Genomic DNA, 25,374 nt, shown 5'->3' on the forward strand with positions numbered 1-25,374 from the left:
AAATGGCACTTTATTCCTAATATTCTTGCAACGAATCCAGTTTCATGCAAAATCCTGACAAAAGTCATCTCATATTATAGGGAAAAAGAGAACAGATTGGTGACAAATAAGAAAGCCGCTGGACTCCTTAACATATGCATATGTGCTTATTAAATAAAACAAATATTACTTCCCTTATTTCACAAAAAATGAAAATGCAGTATTTGTTCTTTGTTGCATTCCTATGATTTTTTTTGGACTAATTAAGATATTTCATACTCTGAACTCTACTGTTACCTACTGATGAAAGAGACTAAGTGGTATTACATACAAATTACTGCATGGGAAAGAATTCTGTATCTTGAGGGTATTCAATAAATGCCAACAGAACAAATGAAACACTACAAAAACTTTGCCTAAGAAAAGAAAAGGAAAGAAAGCCTATTACTAGTACTGAGGCAATGGCATATATTCATATTTTATTTTGGTGTTAAGGCCATATTATGAAATTTATTATATTTATTTCTTCTATTCTACATAGGCCAACAAAAGGTCAACTCGTCAACTCATTATGCCAGCTCAAAGAAATGATAACACTGTTCTACTGTTTTAACCTTTGGATAACATTTTCAACCTTCAGACAATGCATATATCAGCTGCGTGACACTTTTTAAACTAAATTAATTTTTTAACTAGGTAAAAAAAGCTGGATTTCAAGCAGTAAAAAAGAATACAAATTGGGATATTCTTTAATTCCTTACCAATATATTAACTTCATAAAATAATTCAATAAAAATCAGGACACTGTAGTCTTTAAACAGTGTCTTAATTACCAAATTATTTTTTAAAGAGGGTATTACATGGGTTCTGAAATCAACTTACTTTAACTCTACTTCTCTCTACTTTGGTTGCTTATAAAAGTCTACCATATTTCATCTACTAGGAATTTTTTATATCTTTGTGGAAAAATATAACACAAAGAATGACTTCTTTACTGAATGACTCATGAAAATGATAGGAGAGAATTCAACAATGTGAAAGAGCTCACTCAGGCAAAGAGGGAGAAAAAACAGAATAGCTATATGATAGGCAATAATGAATAAAGAAGGCAGAGTTACCTGGTCAAAAGGCTTTGCTCACCTAAAGTATTATAAAAAGGAACTACCTGGAGCCTTCTGATGGTAATATTTCAAGGATTCAGTGACAGAAACCTTGTATCACTTTTAATTAAGATTTTGCCTGAAGCTTCTCCCAACTAAACTGTAGGACTGCCTCCACTTACACAAAACAAAAAGAGAGACAGACATTCTAATTATTATAATATTTTAAACTCAAAGTTAGCCATACAATTGTTACACTTAATTTTTAAAAGGTGTATTTTTTGTAAAACACTTAAAAAATGGAAGGGGATGACAGTTGGAGAGACAATATGATATAATGGGCACTGAGGTAGCCTGGAAAGCACATGCTACGTGGTAGGGGCAGCCGGCGTGGCATCGGCTGGTTGTGCCGCATGCAGGTGGGAATAAAGCACCTGTACCGCCATAATCTTGTGCTTTATCCATGAACAGTGAGATTTCTTGGTTTGTCCTTTAATGTAAAAAAAAATACTGATTTTTAAATGGTGGCAACAGATTAAAAAAACATGACGTGTAACAATACCGGTAACATACTGTGGGCTATTCTACCTTCTGTGTATGGAAAGGAAGACAAACAGAATAGTACATACCCTCTCAGTCCTTGCTCCCTTCACTTTTCAATCTATGGAATATGAAGGGAAACGGGGAAGGAGAGATATGGAAGGTACAATACCCAAAAGGCAGACTAAAATCATGCAGGAAATGAAGCTGACCAGAAAGAGAGGTGGGGGAAGGTGATGCAGATAGGAAAAATGGGAGGAAATTGTGATTCTCCAGACACAGTCTTTCATCAGTACTGGTATTACCACTGCTGGCACCTAATTCACTAAGGGCAAAGACATGTATTTATCTTACAAGATAAATTCGGTTTGAAAAGGAAAAACTTATATACACTGAGTTTGCTAATAGTCAATAAAATAATATGTACTCTACTTTACTTTTAAAATGAACACATTTAATTATCAAATGTAGTTAAAGTTTTAAATGAGAATTACTATTTACCTATTGGATTAAAAACATGCATTTGCATGCCCACAGGAAGTTTCTTTTCCCCTATGTGGATATTTTCCACCTTCCAATCAGTGGTATTATTCAATGTTATTTGCACAGAGACCATATTATCACCAAAACTGCAAGGCTGCCTTGGAAAGAAATAATGGGCAGCTAGTCCTTTTCCACTCATCTGATGAAGCAGCACATGAGTTTTCACTGGTACAAAGACAGGAGTACTGACCTATTGCACGATGGAAAAAAGAAAAAAAAAAAAAGAATTAGTGAATATAGTTATTAATTCTTAAAAATATACAAAAATTCGTAACACTTAACTCCTGTTTTCCCTAAAGTATTAATCACAATAATAGACATTAGTAGGATATCACACACATAGATATGAAGTCAGAAATTATATAAAAATGTAAAGTAAATGCCTTCGAAACAGTATTAAAATTCTTCTGTACTCTGCAGGCATATATTAAAATATTTTGACAATCTATATCTAAAAAGAAGAGAATAATCTTAGTTATATAAATATATTCAATTTTTTTAGAGTTTATAAATGTTTTTGTTTTCTTCTTAGGTACACTATATTTCAACATTTTGCCAATTTTCTTATTAGTTTTAATAATTTGTCATTTGATTTTCTTGGGCTTTCAAACTATATTATAATCTGTCTATAACGAACATCTTATACTTTCATTTCCAACCCTGACTGCTTTAACTTTTTTCACCCTGAATTTCTTTCACTGCAAACTGAAGACTATGACCTCCTTTTTAAGGTGGTTCTTCCTTTGCTTTAATGATTAAAAAGATCTTCCCTACCTCAAGATCAGATAACCATTCACTTACATTTTCTTCTGGAGCTTTCATGGTTCTAATTTTTTAATTCATGAGGAACTGATTTAGGTATATTTACTCTATATTTAATTATTTTTCTCCAAATACTTAACAAATCATCTGTACATGATTTAATGATTAGCTCTTCCTCAATGATCTATAAATGCAGACATTCTAATTATTTAGTTGGAGACATTTTTGAACCTTGATGGAGCTGTTAAACCAGTACCACACTGTTTTATTTCTTATAGCCCTACAATGTGATTCAATTGTTTGGCAAAACAAAGCGTCGCTTATTCTTCCACCCACCCCTGCCAATATTTTCTTGGCTAATCATCTGTTTATGCTTCCACTGAACCTTAGACTCTTAGTTAAATTCAACTGTGAGTGGAATCAGAGACAGCATATTAAGTGAAGTAACACAGTCCTTTCTAAAATAATATGGGGCTATCTTTCCATTCAAAGTCAAAGTATTGCATGTGGCTTGACCTGACATGGGCAAGCTTTAAAAAAAAAAAAAAAAAAAATCAATTTGTGATTAAACAGGCCTAATCAAGATTTTTTCCTAACAAGTGTACTCTCCCAAACTAGGTTTTCTATTATAATTGTGAGAGTACATATTAACCTGTTCAACATGCTCACTATGCCACTGACATCTGATGACATAAAAAACTTAATAATAATAATAATTTAAAACTCATCAACAAAAATCCAAGAGTTAAATATCATATACACAGAATGATAAAGTTGGAGAGAGGCAAGTGTAGAGCACCATGAGAAAAGCAGAACAAAAGCAGGAGTCTGGATTACAGGCAGCCAGGAATTAGCACTCTAGATATCATATAAAGTTCTTTGAAGGTATGCCTTAAGTCATTTAAGAGCTATCAACTTGTCTTAGTTGGTTAACTGATTCTCTCTCTCAATCTAACCCTGGGACACATGGTCCAAATATTTGTTTTTTTCTACTTTGTCCCAAAATTCTGCACCTTTATTATAATAGTTAAAACAATGCTAAGGAATGTACAAAGGAAGAAAAACAGTGTAATTCTCTCCACACATTCTTTCCACACTCAACCAAGTTCAAGAAGCACTTTAACTTCTAAAAAAGGTCCTCCCTAACAATCTTCAAAGCTTATCTATGATAGTGCAAAGAGGCCTATGTTTTCTTTCACAATAAATACCTCATAAATGACAGTTTGGGGTAATAATATACACTTTTTTAACTACAGAAAGGGGCTGACTGAAAATGTTTGATTGTTTTTTTTAACCTATTTTCTAAGTTCATACAAGTCATATTTAGTGAACCTCCTCCACTATCTAAACTACATAGGTGATATTTTGTTCAATAAAACCAGTAGGTTTCATAAATACTTCATCAATTTCCATATGTAATACAATTAATCCTGACAAGAAAGCAAGATTTTAGTTCAACATTTTGTACATCAGATTACTTACTTATATTCCAGAAACATATACATGATCTGTGGCTGCTTATATTCTAAGATGCTAAATATCGTGAATGGCTTTTCTTACTTCACAATTTATAAATAACAATTATTTTATTAAATGTTAAAAAAAAACAGGTAAAAAGTAAATTAATTAGTGAATGACCTAGACTGGGGCTGTGAAAATGAGGGCTTAAGTTTAAGAAAGGAGGTAGATACTTAAGTTTGAACAAAACAAATCATCTTGGGTAGGAGACAGCAAACTACAGCCCACAAGCCAAATACCACCTGCTGCTTGTTTTATAAAGTTTTATTGGAACACGGCCATTCTGTTCTTTGACATACTGTGGGTGGTTGCTTTTTGGCTCTACAATGAAAGAGTTGAGTAGTTGCAATGCTTAACATATTTACTATCCGGACCCTTTACAGAAAAAGGTGGCTGACCCCTGATCTAAGGGCATACATGTTACATTCTTTTCTCCCCCTCCCCTTCTCCTGTTGTCCTGAGGAACAGTTCTCCACAGATCTCTCACAGTTCTGTACATCTTCTAAGCAAAGGTATTAACAACTTTGTTCCTGAAAATCTTTTCAAGGATGTACAGCAAACAGTCTTTGGAAATGGGTTAAGTGCCTCCCTCTGGGGCAAAGGTTGGACAGGTTTGCCAACAGACCCTTATGAAAGGTTGGGATCTTCTATGCTAAGGATCCTCTCCTCTAAAGCAATCCACTGCATATGCAGTCATTACCTAGCCTTCATTGCGTCACCCTGTGAAAATTGGGGCTCAGAGAAGTGGCAAGAATGATATTATCCTGGCTTCTGCTATTGCTGTGAGTAATAAACTGTCCTTTGTCTTTGACACAGGAGTCTGGTGTCTTCTACCAGTACCCATGAAATTGTCTCAGGCTAACTTGTTAGCCTGAAAGTGAGGTAACATCTCATACCCTTCACAGTTCTTTGATACCCACTTTTCTTTTTTTTGGTCATTCGACAATTCCCAGATCCACTTACTCCTAAGAGCTAAATTAATGTTGAGTAGGAGTATCATGTACAGCTGTGCAGTGGTAACTGACTGAGAGGTGGACAAGATCTAAAAACCTAGCTTACATTCAAGGGTGCCTTTATGGAATGTGCACAATGGCACCACCTGGGTTAGCAAGCTTTGCTAATGAGAAGTCTACTTGACAAAGAAGCTATTTTTTTTTTTTCACTTTCCTTTATTAAAGTTGATGTTATGACCTGGCTAATTGTTTCTATGGGGTTCTGATGTATCATGATGTGTTCTGATGGCTGACAACAAAGTATCAAGTAAGTTTTATGAAAGACACTGAGGAATCAGAGTTCAATGTTTCAGGGTAGCTTTTATCTGGTTCAAGACTAAGTGCTAGTCTTTTGAAGGAGCTTTCTCCCCAGTGTTCTACCCTGTAGTGGTTATGTATGGGATTGTCTGCTCAACACATCTACCATCTTCTAGGAATGTTGCCACATTCAGTTCTTGATGGAGCTGGCATGTTCTTATGCCACCTCATGATCTGACCACATTAACTGGTTCAGGAATGGGCACTTGGCCCAATGATTTCCTTTCCTAGGATTTTTGGATTTGGGACTTAGGAAGTTGAGCCAGTCTCTCTCAAGTGGCTAAAATTCTGAGATTTAAAACTCTAATGTCTGTGGCCACATTTCCTGCCATATTGCTCAGTAAGAAATAAACAAAGAACAGGTGAGAGACAAGAGTCCTGCTGGTGTCTTTGGTTTGGATGGTTCTTGAAGCTGACATATTCCTACTCTTCCTGAAGCTTGGTTTTCTGTGAAATACTCTAGCATTCCTTCCTGAAACTTCCTTTTTTTTTTTTTCCTTAAGCTAGTTCAAATTCGGTTTCTATCATTTAACTCCCCCAACTCAACTACTAATCACGATTAGTCAGATTTCAGGACACTAACTGGGAGACTGGGGAATAAACTCATAATGGGAGAAGGCGCTTTCTTGTTCCTTTTCCTAAAGCCCTGGTAGATATGTTATGGTGAGACTCAGGCATGGCATCTGATTAGGTTGAACCATATGAATCTACCAACTCTGTACATCAAAGTGTTGAATTACAGCAAAGGAAATAAAAGCAAAAATAAACAAATGGGACCTAATTAAACTTAAAAGCTTTTGAACAACAAAGGAAACTGTCAACAAAATGAAAAGACAATCTACTGGACAGGAGAAAATATTTGCAAATGATATGATTGATAAGGGGTTAATATCCAAAATATATAAACAGCTCATACAACTCAACATCAAAAAAACAAACAACCCAATTAAAAACTGGGCAGAAGAAATGAATAGACATATCTCCAAAAAAGACATACAGATGGCTAACAGGCACATGAAGAAATGCTCGACATCATTAATTATCAGAGAAATGTTAATTAAAACCAAAAGGAGAAATCACCTCACAACCGTCAGAATGGCTATCATCAAAAAGAACACAAATAACAAATATTGGCGAAGGATGTGGAGAAAAGGGAACCCTCCTACACTGTTGGTGGGAATGTAAATTGGTGAAAAACAGTATGGAGGCTTCTCAAAAAACTAAAAATAGAACTACCATATGACCCAGCAATTCCACTCCTGGGTACATATCCAAAAAAACCGAAAACACTAATTTGAAAAAATACATGCACTTCAAAGTTCATAGCAACATTATTTACAATAGCCAAAATATAGGAGCAACCTAAGCGTCAATCAACAGATGAATGGATAAAGATGACGTGATATATATATGTACAATGGCATACTATTCAGCCATAAAAAGAACAAAAATTTTGCCGTTTGCAACAACATGGATGGACTTGGAGGGTATTATGCTAACTGAAATAAGTCAAAGAAAGAAAGATAAATACTGTATGATATCACTTGTAAATGGAATCTAAAAAATAAAATACACTAGTGAATACAACAAAAGGAGCAGACTCACAGATATAGAGAACAAACTAGTGGTAACCAGTGGTGAGAGGGAAGGGGGAGGGGAAAGATGGGAGTAGGGGATTAAAAGGTACAAACTACTATGTATAAAATAAATAAGCTACAAGGATATATTACATAACACAGGGAATACAGCCAATATTTTATAATAACTATAAATGGAGTATAACCTTTAAAAAGTATGATTCATTATGTTGTTCATCCGAAACTTACGTAATATTGTACATCAACTATACCTCGACAAATAAAGAGAAGGAAAAAAAAAGTGGAATTAGCAATTCTTATGGTTCAACTTGCTTTGGTTCAAGGCTTAGTCCTACCTTCATTAAGAAAGAGGAATCTTATTTATTATGTTTATCATCTGTCTCTCCATTTATTCCCCGCTTTTATGTTCAATTTACAAAACACAGTTTTACCCATTTTCAGAACTCAAAGCACAATTTTTCTACATTAAATGATTATAGAGATTTGCAGATAATATACCACTAGTGTTGGTCATAACTATACTTTACTTGATGCTGAGTGCTCAATTATAACACTGTTCCTAAAAATACTAGTCTTTCAAGGAGCTTACTGTGGTGATAAGTGGAGATTATCAATATTAATACTTGTTGGTTTTAGGATATGACTTGACTAGAAATTTTCTACTGTATATAATTGGACACAAATGAAAAATACCATATTTCTTAATAATTAGAAGGATTTCTATGATCTAAACACTATTTCTTATAGTATCTAGTTCAGGTAAAAGCACTATTTCCCATTAAATATTAAAACTTGTATAAACAGGATAGTATGAAAGACAATATTTGAAAACAATGGTTTTAATTATTTAACTACTGTTCAAAGAATTAAAAATTTAGCTGCATTATAAGCAAATGATATGGGTTATCCTCACGATTCCTGAGGAGGTAATTAGTTCACTAACTATAATAACTCTAAAATAAAAAGCCTTTTTCTAGACTTAACAGAACAAAAAGCATCAAGTAACAGTGAGATAATCCTCTACAAATCTTTACACAGCGTATGTTTAAATAATGAAAGTCATTTGTGTACCTTTAGATGGTTTATGAAAATAACCAATCAATTTTGCAGACACAACATTATTTCTAAAGGGAATCTATGTGACTCATGATGCCTGTAGATACACAGAGACAAACCACACATATTTTATCAGTTTATTACAGTAAGCAAATAAGCGTGGAATGAGAGTGCACATAACTGTCTACTTAGCGCTTACTGAAACATTTATAAGAGCTGTTATCTCCCTAATAACAGACAGACAGCGTGCAATTTTAGAGAGGAGAAAAGCTTCATATTTTTTAACACTTCACTAAAAAGTAACCGAAGAGTGTAAAATGAAAAATACTCTGTGCAGTTAGCTGGTAATGGACCATATTATCAACTCAAGTTAGATTTATAGGATACAAACTAGTCACTAATAGTTATTTTATGACATAGCATGTCTGCTTTTTTTGAGATTATTAAGATTAAAGTTGTAAAACTTCTTTTGAACATAGCTGTTCAAAATGATTGAATTATAAAATTTAAATGAGAACTGAAAATAAAACATGGAGTATCAAGTGCCTAAAAATAAACCTTGTTCAACATCTGCATTACTATTTCAGAGATGACACTTCTATGTAAAGCTTTATGAAAACAATGTCTTCTAGTCTTTTTTGCTTTAATCCACATTCAGACACTTAATCATTTTTAAGTATTATCAATCTATTCTGTTTTTGGACTCCAAAAATATGAAGATCTGCAGTATATAAACTGCTCTCTTTGTACCTAGTTTTGTTTGGCTTATTTTACAGCAGTATCTATTTAGATATATGATTTATAAAAAATGACCAGATTGTAAACAGAGATACAGTTTCATCTTTAAAATTAGCACTTTTTAAACCAGTGTAAATCTCAATTGGTAAGAGGTGTAATGCAGAAAGCTACAGTATTCTTATTCACCCAGTAAACTGTAGAAAGTGAGCCTATTTTATCTTTAATCTACAGTATTGGGTCTAGTACCTAGTAGAGGATTTAAAAAAGCAAAGGGCAAATTTGCTTAACTGTTAGCTAGAACTATAAACATAACACTCAAAGAAGTATATTTCATTTTTCCATCGAATATTACTTTAAATAAATGGTTTATACTCCTAAAGATAACTTCCTCCTTATATATGTAAATTTAGGTATTCTAGAAAGTAACTGTGTTCCTTGCTCCTATTTTATTTTAGTCATCAGTATATACAGTGAAAAATGTGAGACTTTTCACCTCTTATTTTGGTAATAAATAAAAATGTATTTACAGAAAGATCTGAGTAATTATCAACAAACGTTTAATGAGAACCTTACTTCACACATGGTATTAAGCAGGCTACAGCAAACTTGGCCTGTGGATCAAACCCAGTCCACTGCCTGTTTTTGTATAGTCTGTGAGCTAAGAATGGTTTTTACATTTTTAAAAGGCTGAAGAAAATAAAAAGAAAAATAACATTTTTGTGACACTAAAATTATAAGACATTCTGATTCAATGTCCACAAATAAAGTTTTATTGGAACGCAGCCACATTCATCCATTTCTGCATGATCTCTGGCTGTTTTACCACAATGGCAGAGTTGAGTGGCTGTGCTCTGCAAAGCTAAAAATATTTACTATCTGGCCCTTTACAAAATGTTTGCTGACCCCCATACAGGATGTATTCAATTTCCATTGGTGTTGAGATGAGGAGGAAATTACTTTATAATAATACCCTATCCTTTCCCCTCCCCAAAGGTAAACCTATAAGTCTCACTGTCAATATACTACTTTTTATAAATCTGAAATCCAGAGTGATGTGTATACACTTTTATTTACCACTTTCATAGAAAAATAGTTCCAGAACTACGGATGTAGATACGTTATACTATTCTTAGATATGTTCTACTATTCTTTTTCATATTTCCTTTCTGACTTTTGGTTTAAGGGTGCTAATAAAAACGAAACAATCTGGTTTCCAAAGTGTTTAGCAGAAAGGCTCCAATAATTGGTTACAATAAATCTTGTCAGAACCGGAACAGTTTATGTAAGCACAAACAATTATGTGTTGTGTTATTTGATAGATGTGATAATCATTTGATCTTTAGTTCTACCGCTTTCTCACTGACAATATCAATGACATCATATAAAACAGAAAATGTTAGCGTTCCCTTCCTTTGGAACCAAGCTCAGAACCTTGGCATTATCTTTGACATTCTTATTTCCCTCCAACAATTACTTGAGAAGTTTGATGTCTCCTGTATTCATTTTCTTCTTTTCTGTTGTCTACCACCAGCTTAGTTCAAGTCATCAATGACACTTAAAACATTAAAACATTTTTTAAAATTTAAAATTGCAAAAGAAGTGCATGTTTATTGGAAACAATTTCAAACAGTATGGAAATACAAGTAAAATCCCCTCAGGTTTAACCATAATTAACAATTTGGTGTCCCTCCCTATCTTTTGCTCCCCTTTTATTTCTGCTTGCCCATTCAAATTGGCCTCCCTGTCTCTAGATTCCTTCCACTCCAATCCGTACCACAGGCTCTTGTAAAAATAATTCTCTTAAAACTGTACCTCCCTTATACGCTCAGTGAGGAGGGGTAGAAAGTGCTGAGCTTTGAAGCCAGACAGATGAGCTGAACCTCTGGCTCTGCAACTTACTAACCCTATGACACTAAAAAAGTTACTCATGCTTTAGAGACCTCAATTTTCACATCTGTGTAGTGGGGAAACTACGACCTATCTTTTAGGGTTGTTGTAAATCTAGGCTAAATATAAAAAAATCTAGAGGAGTGAAGGGCCTGAAGATGTTAACATGACAGGCACAAGTAAGGGAGTGACACATGATTTCAGAGTTGAAATGAAAGAGTATGTGGTTGAAATTCGGTACAGGTCAAAGTTATCGGTACTGAACAGATCAAGAGGCTGTGAGGTTACATATTGCACAGGTTGAAAATATGTACAGTGAGATGTCCCAGGATGATGGCGGGCTGATGAGATTATGTGGAAGATGCCAAGATCTTCACTGAATGTGGGTAAATGATTAAGAGATCCCAAGATGAGAATGACAAGGAAAGGAAAAGGGTACAGGAAGATGGAATGGGCCTCATATGAGGAAGGAACATGAGGATGAAAAGGTCTAGATGAAACATCTGGGAGCTTCATACAAACCATCTTGCTGGTAAGAATGCTTTCGTCAAACAAAGAATTCTAGAGAATTGTGAGTGAGGTCATGCTGAGAATATTTGTTATGGGACAGCAAGATCCAAAGGGAGATTCTCAGAGGAAAGCCAGGCTACATAATAGTACTTTATAAAAGTATGTGAGGGGATTGGTAGTTGTTCCACACATTTCACAATGGGGCCACAGCATCTAAAAACCAGCCATGCTGCTTGCACTTAAATGAACTGTAACTTAGGAGACAGAGGGATATGGATCTCATCTAGATGAAGTCCTAGAGGAAGAAAAAGAAGTATGTCTTAGTTGACGTACAAATTGGAAAGGCAGTTTTATTACTGCTACTTTAATTTTAAATAACAGGGCTCTCCAGGGATGCTTTCTTTGAATCTGACAAAGAAGGAAAGGATCCTTTCTACATCACAGATGTCAGTCAGACAAACCATACATTGCTGTGGAATTCCTGACATAGGGTAAGTTTGGGGAAATGGGTCCTCTGAGACCACAGAGCTAGCGTGCACACTTGCTCACACGCTCTCTCTCTCACACCCACACACACGTATATTTATACATACATATACACACACACACATATATATATATATATATATTTTTTTTTTTTCTTTTTTCCTGATCTGTGCATAAATATTTTAAATTCTTCAGTGAGGAGGTAGGGATGGGTAGAACACCTTGATTTACTACACAGGAACCTCTGAGTCTCTGGAGTCCACGTCTTTGGCAGCAAAACCTCTGATGACTGGGTTTTATTTTCAGTAGAGTCACCTGACTATGAATTTTTCTGGATCAATACCTAGGATTGGGGCCTAGGTGCTTGTACTCTTGCACTGGTCCATGTGTTCTCAGGCTATCCCTATATTTGGCATATGAAACATCTTTCTTCAGAAGCAAGAAAGGCTATGGCTTCCCTCTTGTCAGGTAGAGTTAGTGCTGGCAGTGGTTAAGTAAGAAAACATTAAATTTTAAGTTAGAAGACCTTCAAGTTATTGATGAGAAGAAAATTATTTAACTTCTTTGAGCATGAATTTGTAAAATAAAGAGTAATACTACTTAATTTGTAGGATCGTTTTTATAAGGATTCAGTGAGATACTTCATATGAAAGTGTTTTGTAGATGAAACTACTCTTCTTTAATTGTCATTAAAGACAATGTTTATTAGCATAAGGGAAAAACATTGGCAGAACTAAGATTAGAATTGAACATTTTTAAGTGTCATTTCTGTCAAGTAATAATCTACAATTCCTTTTCCAATAAACAGAAAGTATTCCTTATGATAAAGGAAAATAAAGGTCAGTCACGGAAGCTAGTGGGGAGATTTTTCCCTCTTTTTCAGAGAACTACAGGAAGTGGGAAGAACCAGCATTTATTACTTCTTTCCAAAGATTAATGATAACCGAGGAAACCTTTTTGAATATGACCTTAATTATGAATCAGTAGCCTTAGTCACCAGAATAACCTTCAAAAGCAAATCAATAAAATGAGATCAGATTTTTAAATTATCAGTTATTTAATAAACTAGATATCTGAAAGTGGATTTCAAGTGAGAATTTCATAAGCACACATCATTTATGATGTGATGAGGAATCTCAAGATAAGTCTGAATGTCCTAACATCATAGGAAGACTACTACACTTTGAGATATTTTATACTTCTTTACTTCATCAGGATTACAGTATTAAAAAACTCCTACCATCTACATATCTACCTTCAGTACTGAAATTATAGAATCCCACTTTTATACTAATTATAAGGAATTAACTCTTACTGTTTGGACATGTTGAAAAGAGCAATGAAGAATATCAGTAAAAAAAAAAGTAACGAAGGTAACCAGAGGCAGCTGGATGGGGCACTAGATCAAATGTCAGGAGCCCTGGGTTATGGTTTCAACTCAGTCATATATTAGTAGTGAGAACTTAGCTAAATCACAACCTCACTTAGCTTCTGTTTTTCTCCTCTGTAAAATGGGGCTAATTATACACATCCTGTCTGCTTCACTGAGTTGTTCTGAGGATAAAATGAGACTGTATATGTGAAATTGATTTTTAAACTGTTCAATAAAAGGCATTATCGGGATTACTAGTAAATTGAGTTTCCTGTCAACATTAAAACATCAATCTGTCAGATAACATAAGGTCCTGAGGTTGAAAGTACATATCAAAAAGCTGAATCACCATTGGAGAAGGGCATTTGAAACAATATTGCTGTATTTATTGATAGTACCATCCAAAGGCCTGTAAAAAAGTAATCCCTTCCCCCATGCCCTTTTTTTTTTTTTTTCCTCTCTGTTAGTTGTGGGTGAAGAGGACTGTTCTCTAAAAGGTTTCTAAATGATGTTGATGTTAAAAAAATATAGTATCACCATTTAACAGCCTTTTAAAGAGCAGTCCCTGGCATGGTCCTTGTTAACAACTGAGGGAGGAAGGGACTATTTTTTCAAAGGCTTTTAGAGGATGTTGTTAAAAGAATATATAGTGACATCATTTAAAAGCCTTTTAAATAATAGTTTTCCTTCCCTCCCAATTGTACTGTCCTTGGCTTTCATTTATTTTGTACTACAAGCTGAAAATGGACATGCCAACATATTATTGGTTATGGCAGGCATTTGTTGGAAAGAGAAGGATGCATTGCTTTAAAAAATGTTGATGTCCAGAAATAAATCCAGCTCTTCAAGAACACAGTACTAGTTCTATACAGGATACTGGCCACCCACCTTTTCATTGAGTTGTGGTACCTTTTGCTTGTTTTCTCTAAGAGTTTACTGAAGACGATGCCACGCAAACAGGAAAGGAGTCATTACAAGATTTCCAGTGGCATAAATGTAATCCTACCACCCACTGCTACTTGAGTTAACTCTCCATCCAACTTATGGCAAAATCTAACTCTAACTCCTCTTCTGTTTTTTCGTTAAATTATTTCTGCCCACTATTCCTCTGATTTTAGACTCTACTCCACTAGGGGACAGCAGTGGATACTTAGGGTTCCTCTCCTTATTTCGCTCTCAGGGAGACGAAAAATTAAGTCAACCATTTGGTTCAAAGCACAAAGTCTGATACCCAGTAAGCTTTGAGATAGGTTAGCTTTGATTTTCTTTCATGTTAACACACCAAAGAAAAAAGAATTAGCCCCAGGTGTATAATCATAAATAGGAAACAATTTTTCATTTCTTCTTATGCTGGGTCTCTTCAGAAAAGTGTTATTTCATTTTAAGGACAGGAATTCCCAGATCTACAACAGTTTGATGAAAAAAATAAACCTTTAAAAATTCTAAAAGCACAGCCTTCCAAACACACTGTAAATTTTTGTTTTGAATTTTTGAATTTTATTTATTTTTTTATACAGCAGGTTCTTATTAGTTATCCATTTTACACATATTACTGTATATATGTCAATCCCAATCTCCCAATTCATCACACCACCACTGGCCCCCTGCCGCTTTCCCCCTTTGGTGTCCATACGTTTGTTCTCTACATCTGTGTCTCTATTTCTACCCTGCAAACCGGTTCATCTGTACCATTTTTCTAGGTTCCACATACATGCATTTATATACGATATTTGTTTTTCTCTTTCTGACTTACTTCACTCTGTATGACAGTCTCTAGATCCATCCACGTCTCTAGAAATGACCCCATTTCGTTCCTTTTAATGGCTGAGTAATATTCCATTGTATATATATACCACATCTTCTTTATCCATTCATCTGTCAATGGGCATTTAGGTTGCTTCCATGACCTGGCTATTGTAAACAGTGCTGCAATGAACACTGGGGTGCATGTGTCTTTTTGAATTATGGTTTTCTCTGGGTACATGCCCAGTAGTGGGACTGCTGAGTCATATGGTAGTTCTATTTTTAGTTTTTTAAGGAACCTCCATACTGTTCTCCATAGTGGCTGTATCAATTTACATTCCCACCAACAGTGCAAGAGGGTTCCCTTTTCTCCACACCCTCTCTAGCATTTGTTGTTTGTAGATTTTCTGATGATGCCCATTCTAACTGGTGTGAGGTGATACCTCATTGTAGTTTTGATTTCCATTTCTCTAATAATTAGTGATGTTGAGCAGCTTTTCATGTGCTTCTTCGCCATCTGTATGTCTTCTTTGGAGACATGTCTATTTAGGTCTCCTGCCCATTTTTGGATTGGGTTGTTTGTTTTTTTAATATTGAGCTGCATGAGCTGTTTATATATTTTGGAGATTAATCCTTTGTCCATTGATTTGTTTGCAAATATTTTCTTCCATTCTGAGGGTTGTCTTTTCATCTTGTTTGTAGTTTCCTTTGCTCTGCAAAAGCTTTTAAGTTTCATTGGGTCCCATTTGTTTATTTTTGTTTTTATTTCCATTACTCTAGGAGGTGGATCAAAAAAGATCTTGCTGTGATTTATGTCAAAGAGTGTTCTTCCTATGTTTTCCTCTAAGAGTTTTATAGTGTCCGGTCTTACATTTAGGTCTCTAATCCATTTTGAGTTTATTTTTGTGTATGGTGTTAGGGAGTGATATAATTTCATTCTTTTACATGTAGGTGTCCAGTTTTCCCAGCACCACTTATTGAAGAAACTGTCTTTTCTTCATTGTATATCCTTGCCTCCTTCGTCATAGATTAGTTGACCATAGGTGTGTGGGTTTATCTCTGGGCTTTCTATCCTGTTCCATTGATCTCTGTTTCCGGTTTTGTGCCAGTACCATATTGTCTTGATTACTGTAGCTTTGTAGTATAGTCTGAAGTCAGGGAGTCTGATTCCTCCAGCTACGTTTTTTTCCCTCAAGTCTGCTTTGTCTATTTGGGGTCTTTTGTGTCTCCATATAAATTTTAAGATTTTTTGTTCTAGTTCTGTAAAAAATGCCATTGGCAATTTGATAGGGATTGCATTGAATCTGTAGATTGCTTTGGGTAGTACAGTCATTTTCACAATATTGATTCTTCCAATCCAAGAACATGGTATATCTCTCCATCTGTTGGTATCATCTTTAATTTCTTTCATCAGTGTCTTATAGTTTTCTGCATACAGGTCTTTCGTCTCCCTAGGTAAGTTTACTCCTAGGTATTTTATTCTTTTTGTTGCAATGGTAAATGGGAGTGTTTCCGTAATTTCTCTTCCAGATTTTTCATCATTAGCGTATAGGAATGCAAGAGATTTCTGTGCATTAATTTTGTATCCTGCAACTTTACCAAATTCATTGATTAGCTCTAGTAGTTTTCTGGTGGCATCTTTAGGATTCCCTATGTATAGTATCATGTCATCTGCAAACAGTGAGTTTTACTTCTTCTTTTCCAATTTGTATTCCTTTTACTTCTTTTTCCTCTCTGATTGCTGTGGCTAGGACTTCCAAAACTATGTTGAATAATAGTGGCGAGAGTGGACATTCATGTCTTGTTCCTGATCTTAGAGGAAATGCTTTCAGTTTTTCACCATTGAGAATGATGTCTGCTGTGGGTTTGTTGTATATGGCCTTTATTATGTTGAGGTAGGTTCCCTCTAGGCCCACTTTCTGGAGAGTTTTTATCATAAAAGGGTGTTGAATTTTGTCAAAAGCTTTTTCTGCCTCTATTGAGATGATCATATGGTTTTTAGTCTTCAATTTGTTAATATGGTGTATCACATTGACTGATTTGTGTATAATGAAGAATCCTTGCATCCCTGGGATAAATCCCACTTCATCATGGTGTATGATCCTTTAAATGTGCTGTTGGATTCTGATTGCTAGTATTTTGTTGAGGATTTTTGCAACTATATTCATCAGTGATATTGGTAATTTTCTTTTTTTTGTAGTACCTTTGTCTGGTTTTGGTATCAGGGTGATGGTGGCCTCATAGAATGAGTTTGGGAGTGTTCCTTCCTCTGCAATTTTTTGGAAGAGTTTGAGAAGGATGGGTGTTAGCTCTTCTCTAAATGTTTGATAGAATTCACCTGTGAAGCCATCTGGTCCTGGACTTTTGTTTGTTGGAAGATTTTTAATCACAGTTTCAATTTCATTACTTGTGATTGGTCTGTTCATATTTTCTGTTTCTTCCTGGTTCAGTCTTGGAAGGTTATACCTTTCTAAGAATTTGTTCATTTCTTCCAGGTTGTCCATTTTATTGGCATAGAGTTGCTTGTAGTAGTCTCTTAGGATGCTTTGTATTCCTGTGGTGTCTGTTGTAACTTCTCCTTTTTCATGTCTAATTCTATTGATATGAGTCCTCTCTTTTTCTTGATGAGTCTGGCTAAAGGCTTATCAATTTTGTTTATCTTCTCAAAGAACCAGCTTTTAGTTTTATTGATCTTTGCTATTGTTTTCTTTGTTTCTATTTCATTTATTTCTGCTCTGATCTTTATGATTTCTTTCCTTCTACTAACTTTGGGTTTTGTTTGTTCTTCTTTCTCTAGTTCCTTTAGGTGTAAGGTTAGATTGTTTATGTGAGAGTTTTCTTGTTTCTTCAGGTAGGCTTGTATTGCTATAAACTTCCCCCTTAGAACTGCTTTTGCTGCATCCCATAGGTTTTGGATCGTCGTGTTTTCATTGTCATTTGTCTCTAGGTATTTTTTGATTTCCTCTTTGATTTCTTCAGTGATCTCTTGGTTATTTAGTAACGTATTGTTTAGCCTCCATGAATTTGTGTTTTTTACATTTTTTTCCCTGTAACTGATTTCTAATCTCATAGCGTTGTGGTCAGAAAAGATGCTTGATATGATTTCAATTTTCTTAAACTTACTGAGGCTTGATTTGTGACCCAAGATGTGATCTATCCTGGAGAATGTTCCGTAAACACTTGAGAAGAAAGTGTCATCTGCTGTTTTTGGATGGAATGTCCTATAAATATCAATTAAATCTATTTGGCCTATTGCATCATTTAAAGCTTCTGTTTCCTTATTTATTTTCATTTTGGATGATCTGTCCATTGGTGTAAGTGAGGTGTTAAAGTCCCCCACTATTATTGTGTTACTGTCGATTTCCTCTTTTAGAGCTGTTAGCAGTTGCCTTATGTATTAAAGTGCTCCTATGCTGGGTGCATATATATTTATAATTGTTATATCTTCTTCTTGGATTGATCCCTTGATCATTATGTAGTGTCCTTCCTTGTCTCTTGTAACATTCTTTATTTTAAAGTCTATTTTATCTGATATGAGTATTGCTACTCCAGCTTTCTTTTGATTTCCATTTGCATGGAATATCTTTTTCCATCCCCTCACTTTCAGTCTGTATGTGTCCCTAGGTCTGAAGTGGGTCTCTTGTAGACAGCATATATATGGGTCTTGTTTTTGTATCCATTCAGCAAGCCTGTGTCTTTTGGTTGGAGCATTTAATCCATTCACATTTAAGGTAATTATCGAATGTTATGTTTGTATTACCATTTTCTTAATTGTTATGGGTTTGTTTTTGTAGGTCCTTTTCTTCTCTTGTGTTTCCCACATAGAGAAGTTCCTTTAGCATTTGTTGTAGAGCTGGTTTGGTGGTGCTGAATTCTCTTCGCTTTTGCTTGTCTGTAAAGCTTTTGATTTCTCCGTCGAATCTGAATGAGATCCTTGCTGGGTAGAGTAATCTTGGTTGTAGGTTCTTCCCTTTCATCACTTTAAAGATGTCATGGCACTCTCTTCTGGCTTGTACAGTTTCTGCTGAGAAATCAGCTGTTAACTTTATGGGAGTTCCCTTGTATGTTATTTGTCGTTTTTACCTTGCTGCTTTCAATAATTTTTCTTTGTCTTTAATTTTTGTCAGTTTGATTACTATGTGTCTCGGCATGTTTCTCCTTGGGTTTATCCTGCCTGGGACTCTCTGCGCTTCCTGGACTTGGGTGGCTATTTCCTTTCCCACGTAAGGCAAGTTTTTGACTATAATCTCTTCAGATATTTTCTCGGGTTCTTTCTCTCTCTCTTCTCCTTCTGGGACCCCTATAATGCGAATGTTGTTGCGTTTAATGTTGTCCCAGAGGTCTCCTAGGCTGTCTTCATTTCTTTTCATTCTTTTTTCTTTATTCTGTTCCATGGCAGTGAATTCCACCATTCTGTCTTCCAGGTCACTTATCCGTTCTTCTGCCTCTGTTATTCTGCTATTGATTCCTTCTAGTGTATTTTTCTTTTCAGTTATTGTATTGTTCATCTCTGTTTGTTTGTTCTTTAATTCTTCTAAGTCTTTGTTAAATATTTCTTGCATCTTCTCGATCTTTGTCTCCATTCTTTTTCTGAGGTCCTGGATCATCTTCACTCTCATTATTCTGAATTCTTTTTCTGGAAGGTTGCCTATCTCCACTTCATTTAGTTGTTTTTCTGGGGTTTTATCTTGTTCCTTCATCTGGTACATAGCCCTCTGCCTTTTCATCTTGTCTGTCTTTTTGTAATGTGGTTTTTGTTTCACAGGCTGCAGGATTGTAGTTCTTCTTGTTTCTGCTGTCTGCCCTCTGGTGGATCCAAACACACTGTACTTTAATTCTAAATTTCAGCACAGCCCTTATTTTTTGCCAGTCTTGCACAAAGAACTCACTTGCTAGTTCTGTGATTTGCTTAAATCATTATTTACTTATGATTTACTCTAATAAATCATGACTTGATTAAATATCAAATATTAACCATAATACAATGCTCAGCTCAAGCCCTAATTGTTCCATTCAACTGTACCTGACCAACTCTAGCCCATAATGATGTTAGTCACATTCCATTTTGACATTGCCTATAATTTAATTTTCATACTATTATTTAACTTTATGCATTCAACATGATTACTGAACTTTATTCTTATGCACCATGTAAACAGCAAAGTGCTAAGTCTGGACAATAATTTTTTTGCATGATTTTTTAAAAATATAAATAACTTTTGAAATCTCTGTTGCCTTAATAGCACAAGTGAGTTAGTTATTTGTGCCTATAATTATATGTGATAATACTTTTATGTTTTAAAATATTTAAAAATCTGCATAAAAAGTCATGTCATTTGACACATTTTCCATTATCTACTGAGATAAATCAATGTTTCACTGAGAAATGCTAGTATAATTGATTCTAATAAATGAAAATTGGTAAAAGTTTGAAATAAAAATTGACTTGAAGCATCAAAAAGACAGCAATAGGAAGGTATAGATATAAAACTTAATATGACTGATCTGAAAATTTCAAATTTCTCTTAATTTGAGTGGTCTGACCAGGGTTAAGTAAAACTGCCACAAATAAGAACTTCTTGGTTAGATAGCTGGCCATAATCCCCACAGCAGGGTTCCATTTGAATTCTAGGAATAGTGAGTGATCACCATTGTGTCATCAATATCAAGACCCAAGAGCACATGCTTATATGTGGTGCTGGGCTCTGGCTCTGCATCAGAATGACCTCCATAATGCCATGGTCCTACCCTTCTTCTCTTCTACAATTTGACAGGTGAGGTATGAATAGCTGAGTCATCTTCTTCTCCTCACAGGTTCTATACATGAGGTGGTATACAGAATAATGTATCCCCAAAAGTGTCTAAGTCCTACCCACAGAATCTATAAATATGTAATGATGCATGGCAGGGGGGAATTAAAATTGTTAAACAGCTGATTTTGAGATGAGATTTTCCTGGATTGTCTGCGTGGGCCAATGTAATTGTACAGATCCCATAAGTGAAAGAGGGAGGCAGGAGAGTCAGTGTCATAGTGAGGCAGTGTATGGACAACTTAGTCATTGCTGGCTTTGAGCCAAGGAATGTGGGCAGCCTCTAAAAGTTGGAAAAGGCAAGAAAAAGGATTTTCCCCTAGAGCCTCCAGAAAAAAACACTGCTGTGCTGACACATTGATTTTAGATCAGTAAGACTAATTTTGGACTTTGACCTCCAGAACTGTAAGATAATAAATTTGCATTGTTATAAGCCACCAAATGTGTGGTAATGCAGCAGTAACAGGGAGCTAATAAAAGTAATTATAATGTCTAGTTGGAAACTACTGTTCTGAATTCTTGTGTTGTAAAACCCATCTGTGGAGTCTATGGTATAATGTTTATTTGCATACATCTTTCAATGGCTGATCTGTGATCTGAGAGGCATCAACAATTCTGCTTTCTGTATAGTATTTTCTCATTGGACTTAAGCTCCAATTAGCATAGACACTAATAATTTGAGTGGCTTTCATACTGGATAGTTACTTGTCAGAATCATTTGGAAGACAGGTTTATAAAAAATTCCCCTCCCCTAATACTTTCTTTATTTTTAATGAGCACACTAAGTTGGCTTTGATCCATTTGGTTAACAGACAGGTACTGAGAACCAATGAAAAAAAAGAAGATTAACTGTCTTCCAAAGGCTCCAATTTAATGCACTGCATATTACCTAAGACTACCTCTTAACCCTTAGTATGTATTAGTTTTCTGATAAAATATGCATACAAAAAACATTTTGTATGAATTCTATACAAGCCAAAAGGGGATTATAGTAGCCAGACACTTGGGTCATGAGACCCAAGACAGACAAGTTTCCATGGGGGAAAATGAAGGAACCAAGAAAAATACAAGAGGGTTTGGGTGGGGCAGAACAAGTTTAGGACAATGAAACATCTAGGCAAGAGAAGGAGAGGGTAGGTATTACTTGAGTGATAATCCTGAAGTGATAAACCTCTTAACAATGTTACAGTTTTTTCCAGCACCATCTTTTTCTGAAACAAGCACAATAAAAAAGTCAGATTTTTAAAAAAGGTTATACTGAGTCTCTGAATCTGAATTCTTAACCATTTTACAAGCACTCACCTAAAAGTTAACATCATAACTCCTGGGATAAATAATGCAGGTGTACCAGTGGGTGCTTATGCAACCAGGTCTACATGAGAAAAACGAAACCACCAGAGATATAAGCAAATACTGCTCAGAACAAACTCAATTCAGTCTGTGTTGGTTTGACAGAAATGTATGTAGAATGGCAAAATGTTTCTTGGTGGAAATTTCACATCTGTAAATTATTTTATAGAAGGCATTCAGTATTATCATCCAAGATAAAAGGATTCTTCTCTGAAGATTTGGCAGCATTAGTAATTTCCTCTGTCAAGGACTACAAACCTCCATGGAAGCTCTACTCATGCTCTACTGTACTCTTGTTTATGGTCTCTGTTTCCAAAAGGCTGTAAGATGTGCTCAAAACTGTAACCATGGCTTACTTTTTTAATTTGCTGCCACTCATACCATAGTGTTCCAAATATGGAAGACATTCCCTTCATGTTTATTAATAGAATGTTCAGGTTAAAAAAAGCTTTCACTAAAAAAACCATAACCTCCAAAGCTTTTTACTAGAAGCAAAAGAGAACTAGCACTACCCATAGATATGGAGTTTGCAAAGAATGTGAAGAACTTTAACCTATATTAACTATTCTATCCAAACTATTCTTGGAGATCTGAGAGAACTGAGAAATTTCATATAACTATGATATGTAATTTTTATGTTTAATCTAACACCTGCTCAGATCATTTCACTGCCACTTGATATATAATAGCGCTTTTTGGTTGAGAGCTTTGAAATAAGTATTGAGCCACATATCTATAAAAATATACTCTGAAAAGCATATTGGTGAATTTCAGAATACATACAATCTGGTCAAGTATTAAAAAAAGATATACCTTATGATTCCCTCTACCCATTTATTGAAAGACTGGTGAATTGATAACCTTCTCCAGATGTGTAACATTCTTTTAAAAATTAATTAAAAGGCACTGTTTTCTAAGGAAGAAACAGTTAAAAGAAGTCAGACACTAATTTCTGAGAGTTTCCTTTAAACTGTTCTATTTTTCCCCTGAGTGTTTAAAATTAGCAAGGCATTCAAACTTGTTGGGTGGTACCTCTATGTGTTTTAGCAAATGAAGCTATATAAAACTTCAAATTCCTTTTTTCTTTCCAAAAACCTTGGGAAAATTTCCGATTCAAATCAAATATTATAGAAGGTATAAGACTAAATTGACAGTGGCTGACATGTATTTACAATCCACCTAAAATTTGCTTTCGTAACTAAGTTGTTTGATGTAATCCCCAGAAGTAAAACAAACAGGTATTTGAACATTTTCTGGCACAAAACACATCTCTATCACAAAGCAATATCTTAATCTCAAATTCATATTTAGAATCACTACTTTGAGTAGCACTGCCACTGCACAAGGCCTGTATGAAGCTTCACACTGTGTGTTATCACCCAATGACAAACCTGACGTTTTATGAAGGGCCAGCCCCCTTTCACACTGACATCCTCTGTACCCTGAGTAAATAACTAACAATTCATTTCCTAACCTTGACTGTAGAGTCCAGCTTTTCCACCATTCTTTTTTTTTTTCTTCTTTCCAAACAAGTGACAAAGAACAAGGAAGCTGATTGAAGGGGTCCATTATGTATCAACTTAAAGAAAGGCAAAGTGATTGATGAAACTAGCAGTCACCTTCACTGCTAGCTACTGCACCTGTATCCTTTTTGTCAAATGACCTGAAAATCCTGCTGACAGTTTAACATTCACTACAAGGATACACAGTATGGAACTATAGTTTTCGATATTTCTATTTGCAATGAAATCTTTAGAGACATGGTTTGAAAACAAAAGTTAAACTTTATAATTTTCTAAGCTTTACATTTTCCTCTTATGTAGTCACTGTTTGCTATTATTAACTTGCTTTGCAAAAATACTGTCATGGGGGTGGGTGGGGTGAGGAGGAGGAGTATGGTAGGCAACATGAACGCTTATTTTAAACTTTATCTTTTTGTTTTGTTGGCAGAGGCAAGATTGTTAGCAGGATTCCTTCTGCCAAATTATTTGATGAATTACAATTAATTGTACTGCTACAAGAGATAGGATGGTCAACATCTCAAAAAATAATTATTAATTAAAATGAAAGTAAAAATGTAGCATTCTAAAAAAAAAAAAATTTTACCTAAACAACCTAAAGTTGTTTCTCAACCTTCAATAGGTGATGGGCTTAGTGAATTCACTGGATAACCAAGTAACTAAGAATTTCTTCTGTGGATGGGTAAGTTTACCTAAATTAAAGAACTCATGTTCAGTCACAAGCTTACTGTGTTGGAAATAAAATTTTCACTAGGCAACAGTGACACAATTGAGAGCCAGCAAAATCTCAAAAGAAGCCACTGTTCTCTGTGTGGACATAGCACCATTTCCTCTGGGCATTTATTACCTGTTAAAAACCAATCTTTTGGTGAGTGGCAGTTCAGGGTTTTTGAGAGCAAGCTGCAATATTTCTTCAGGTCTGCAGAGTCATAATTAAAGCTGAACTGAGCGGAATTGGAGAGGGAAGGTCAGTGAGGTGCCGTATGAGAGATGAGGCTGGGCTGATGGGCACCAAATGAACAAATTATGATGGGCCCCACTCAATGTGATGAGGTCAAATGCTTGTTTCTACCCACTGACAGTTCAATTTCCCTGAAATGTCTCTCGGTTCTCTATGAGCTAATTATGAATGAAAAGTTATCAACTGCCCACGCCAAAGGGGGCTTAAATACTATTTTGTGGAGTTCTTAATGTCAAAATATTGTTCAAAACAGCATACTGTCCCACTCCAAATACAATGTGTGGGTTAATCTAAATACCAGTGAAACACTTATCAGTTTTCCTCAGGTTTTTCACAATGTATACAATGAAGCAAATTCTCCAGCACTTGTCAGCAGCTTAAACAATGAAAAAAAAATTTTTTTAATTTAAGAAAATAAAAAAAGGAGATAATTTTATCAGGTAAATCTACATTATACTTACAACTCACTTTCATGGTAATAGCAGTACAGGGCTTATAGTTTTGCATATCACAGGCTACATAATCTTCAAATAGAACTATATATTTTTTTCAGGAACGATGCTATTGAATTATTAGCTTCTAGGCATCAAT

The 25,374-nt window shown here is 35.0% G+C and overlaps 1 protein-coding gene across 1 annotated transcript in view; it reads right to left on the reverse strand.

The window, feature by feature from the left end:
* AP3B1 (adaptor related protein complex 3 subunit beta 1) overlaps positions 1-25,374 on the reverse strand; it is a 259,512-nt gene that overhangs the window by 25,052 nt on the left and 209,086 nt on the right. Inside the window, exon 23 of the mRNA XM_061189377.1 lies at positions 2,121-2,352. Coding sequence (XP_061045360.1) covers positions 2,121-2,352 — 232 coding nt within the window. The remainder of the gene's footprint in view (positions 1-2,120; positions 2,353-25,374) is intronic.

Source organism: Eubalaena glacialis, chromosome 4, assembly GCF_028564815.1.
Source record: "Eubalaena glacialis isolate mEubGla1 chromosome 4, mEubGla1.1.hap2.+ XY, whole genome shotgun sequence".
NCBI classification, from domain to species: domain Eukaryota; kingdom Metazoa; phylum Chordata; class Mammalia; order Artiodactyla; family Balaenidae; genus Eubalaena; species Eubalaena glacialis.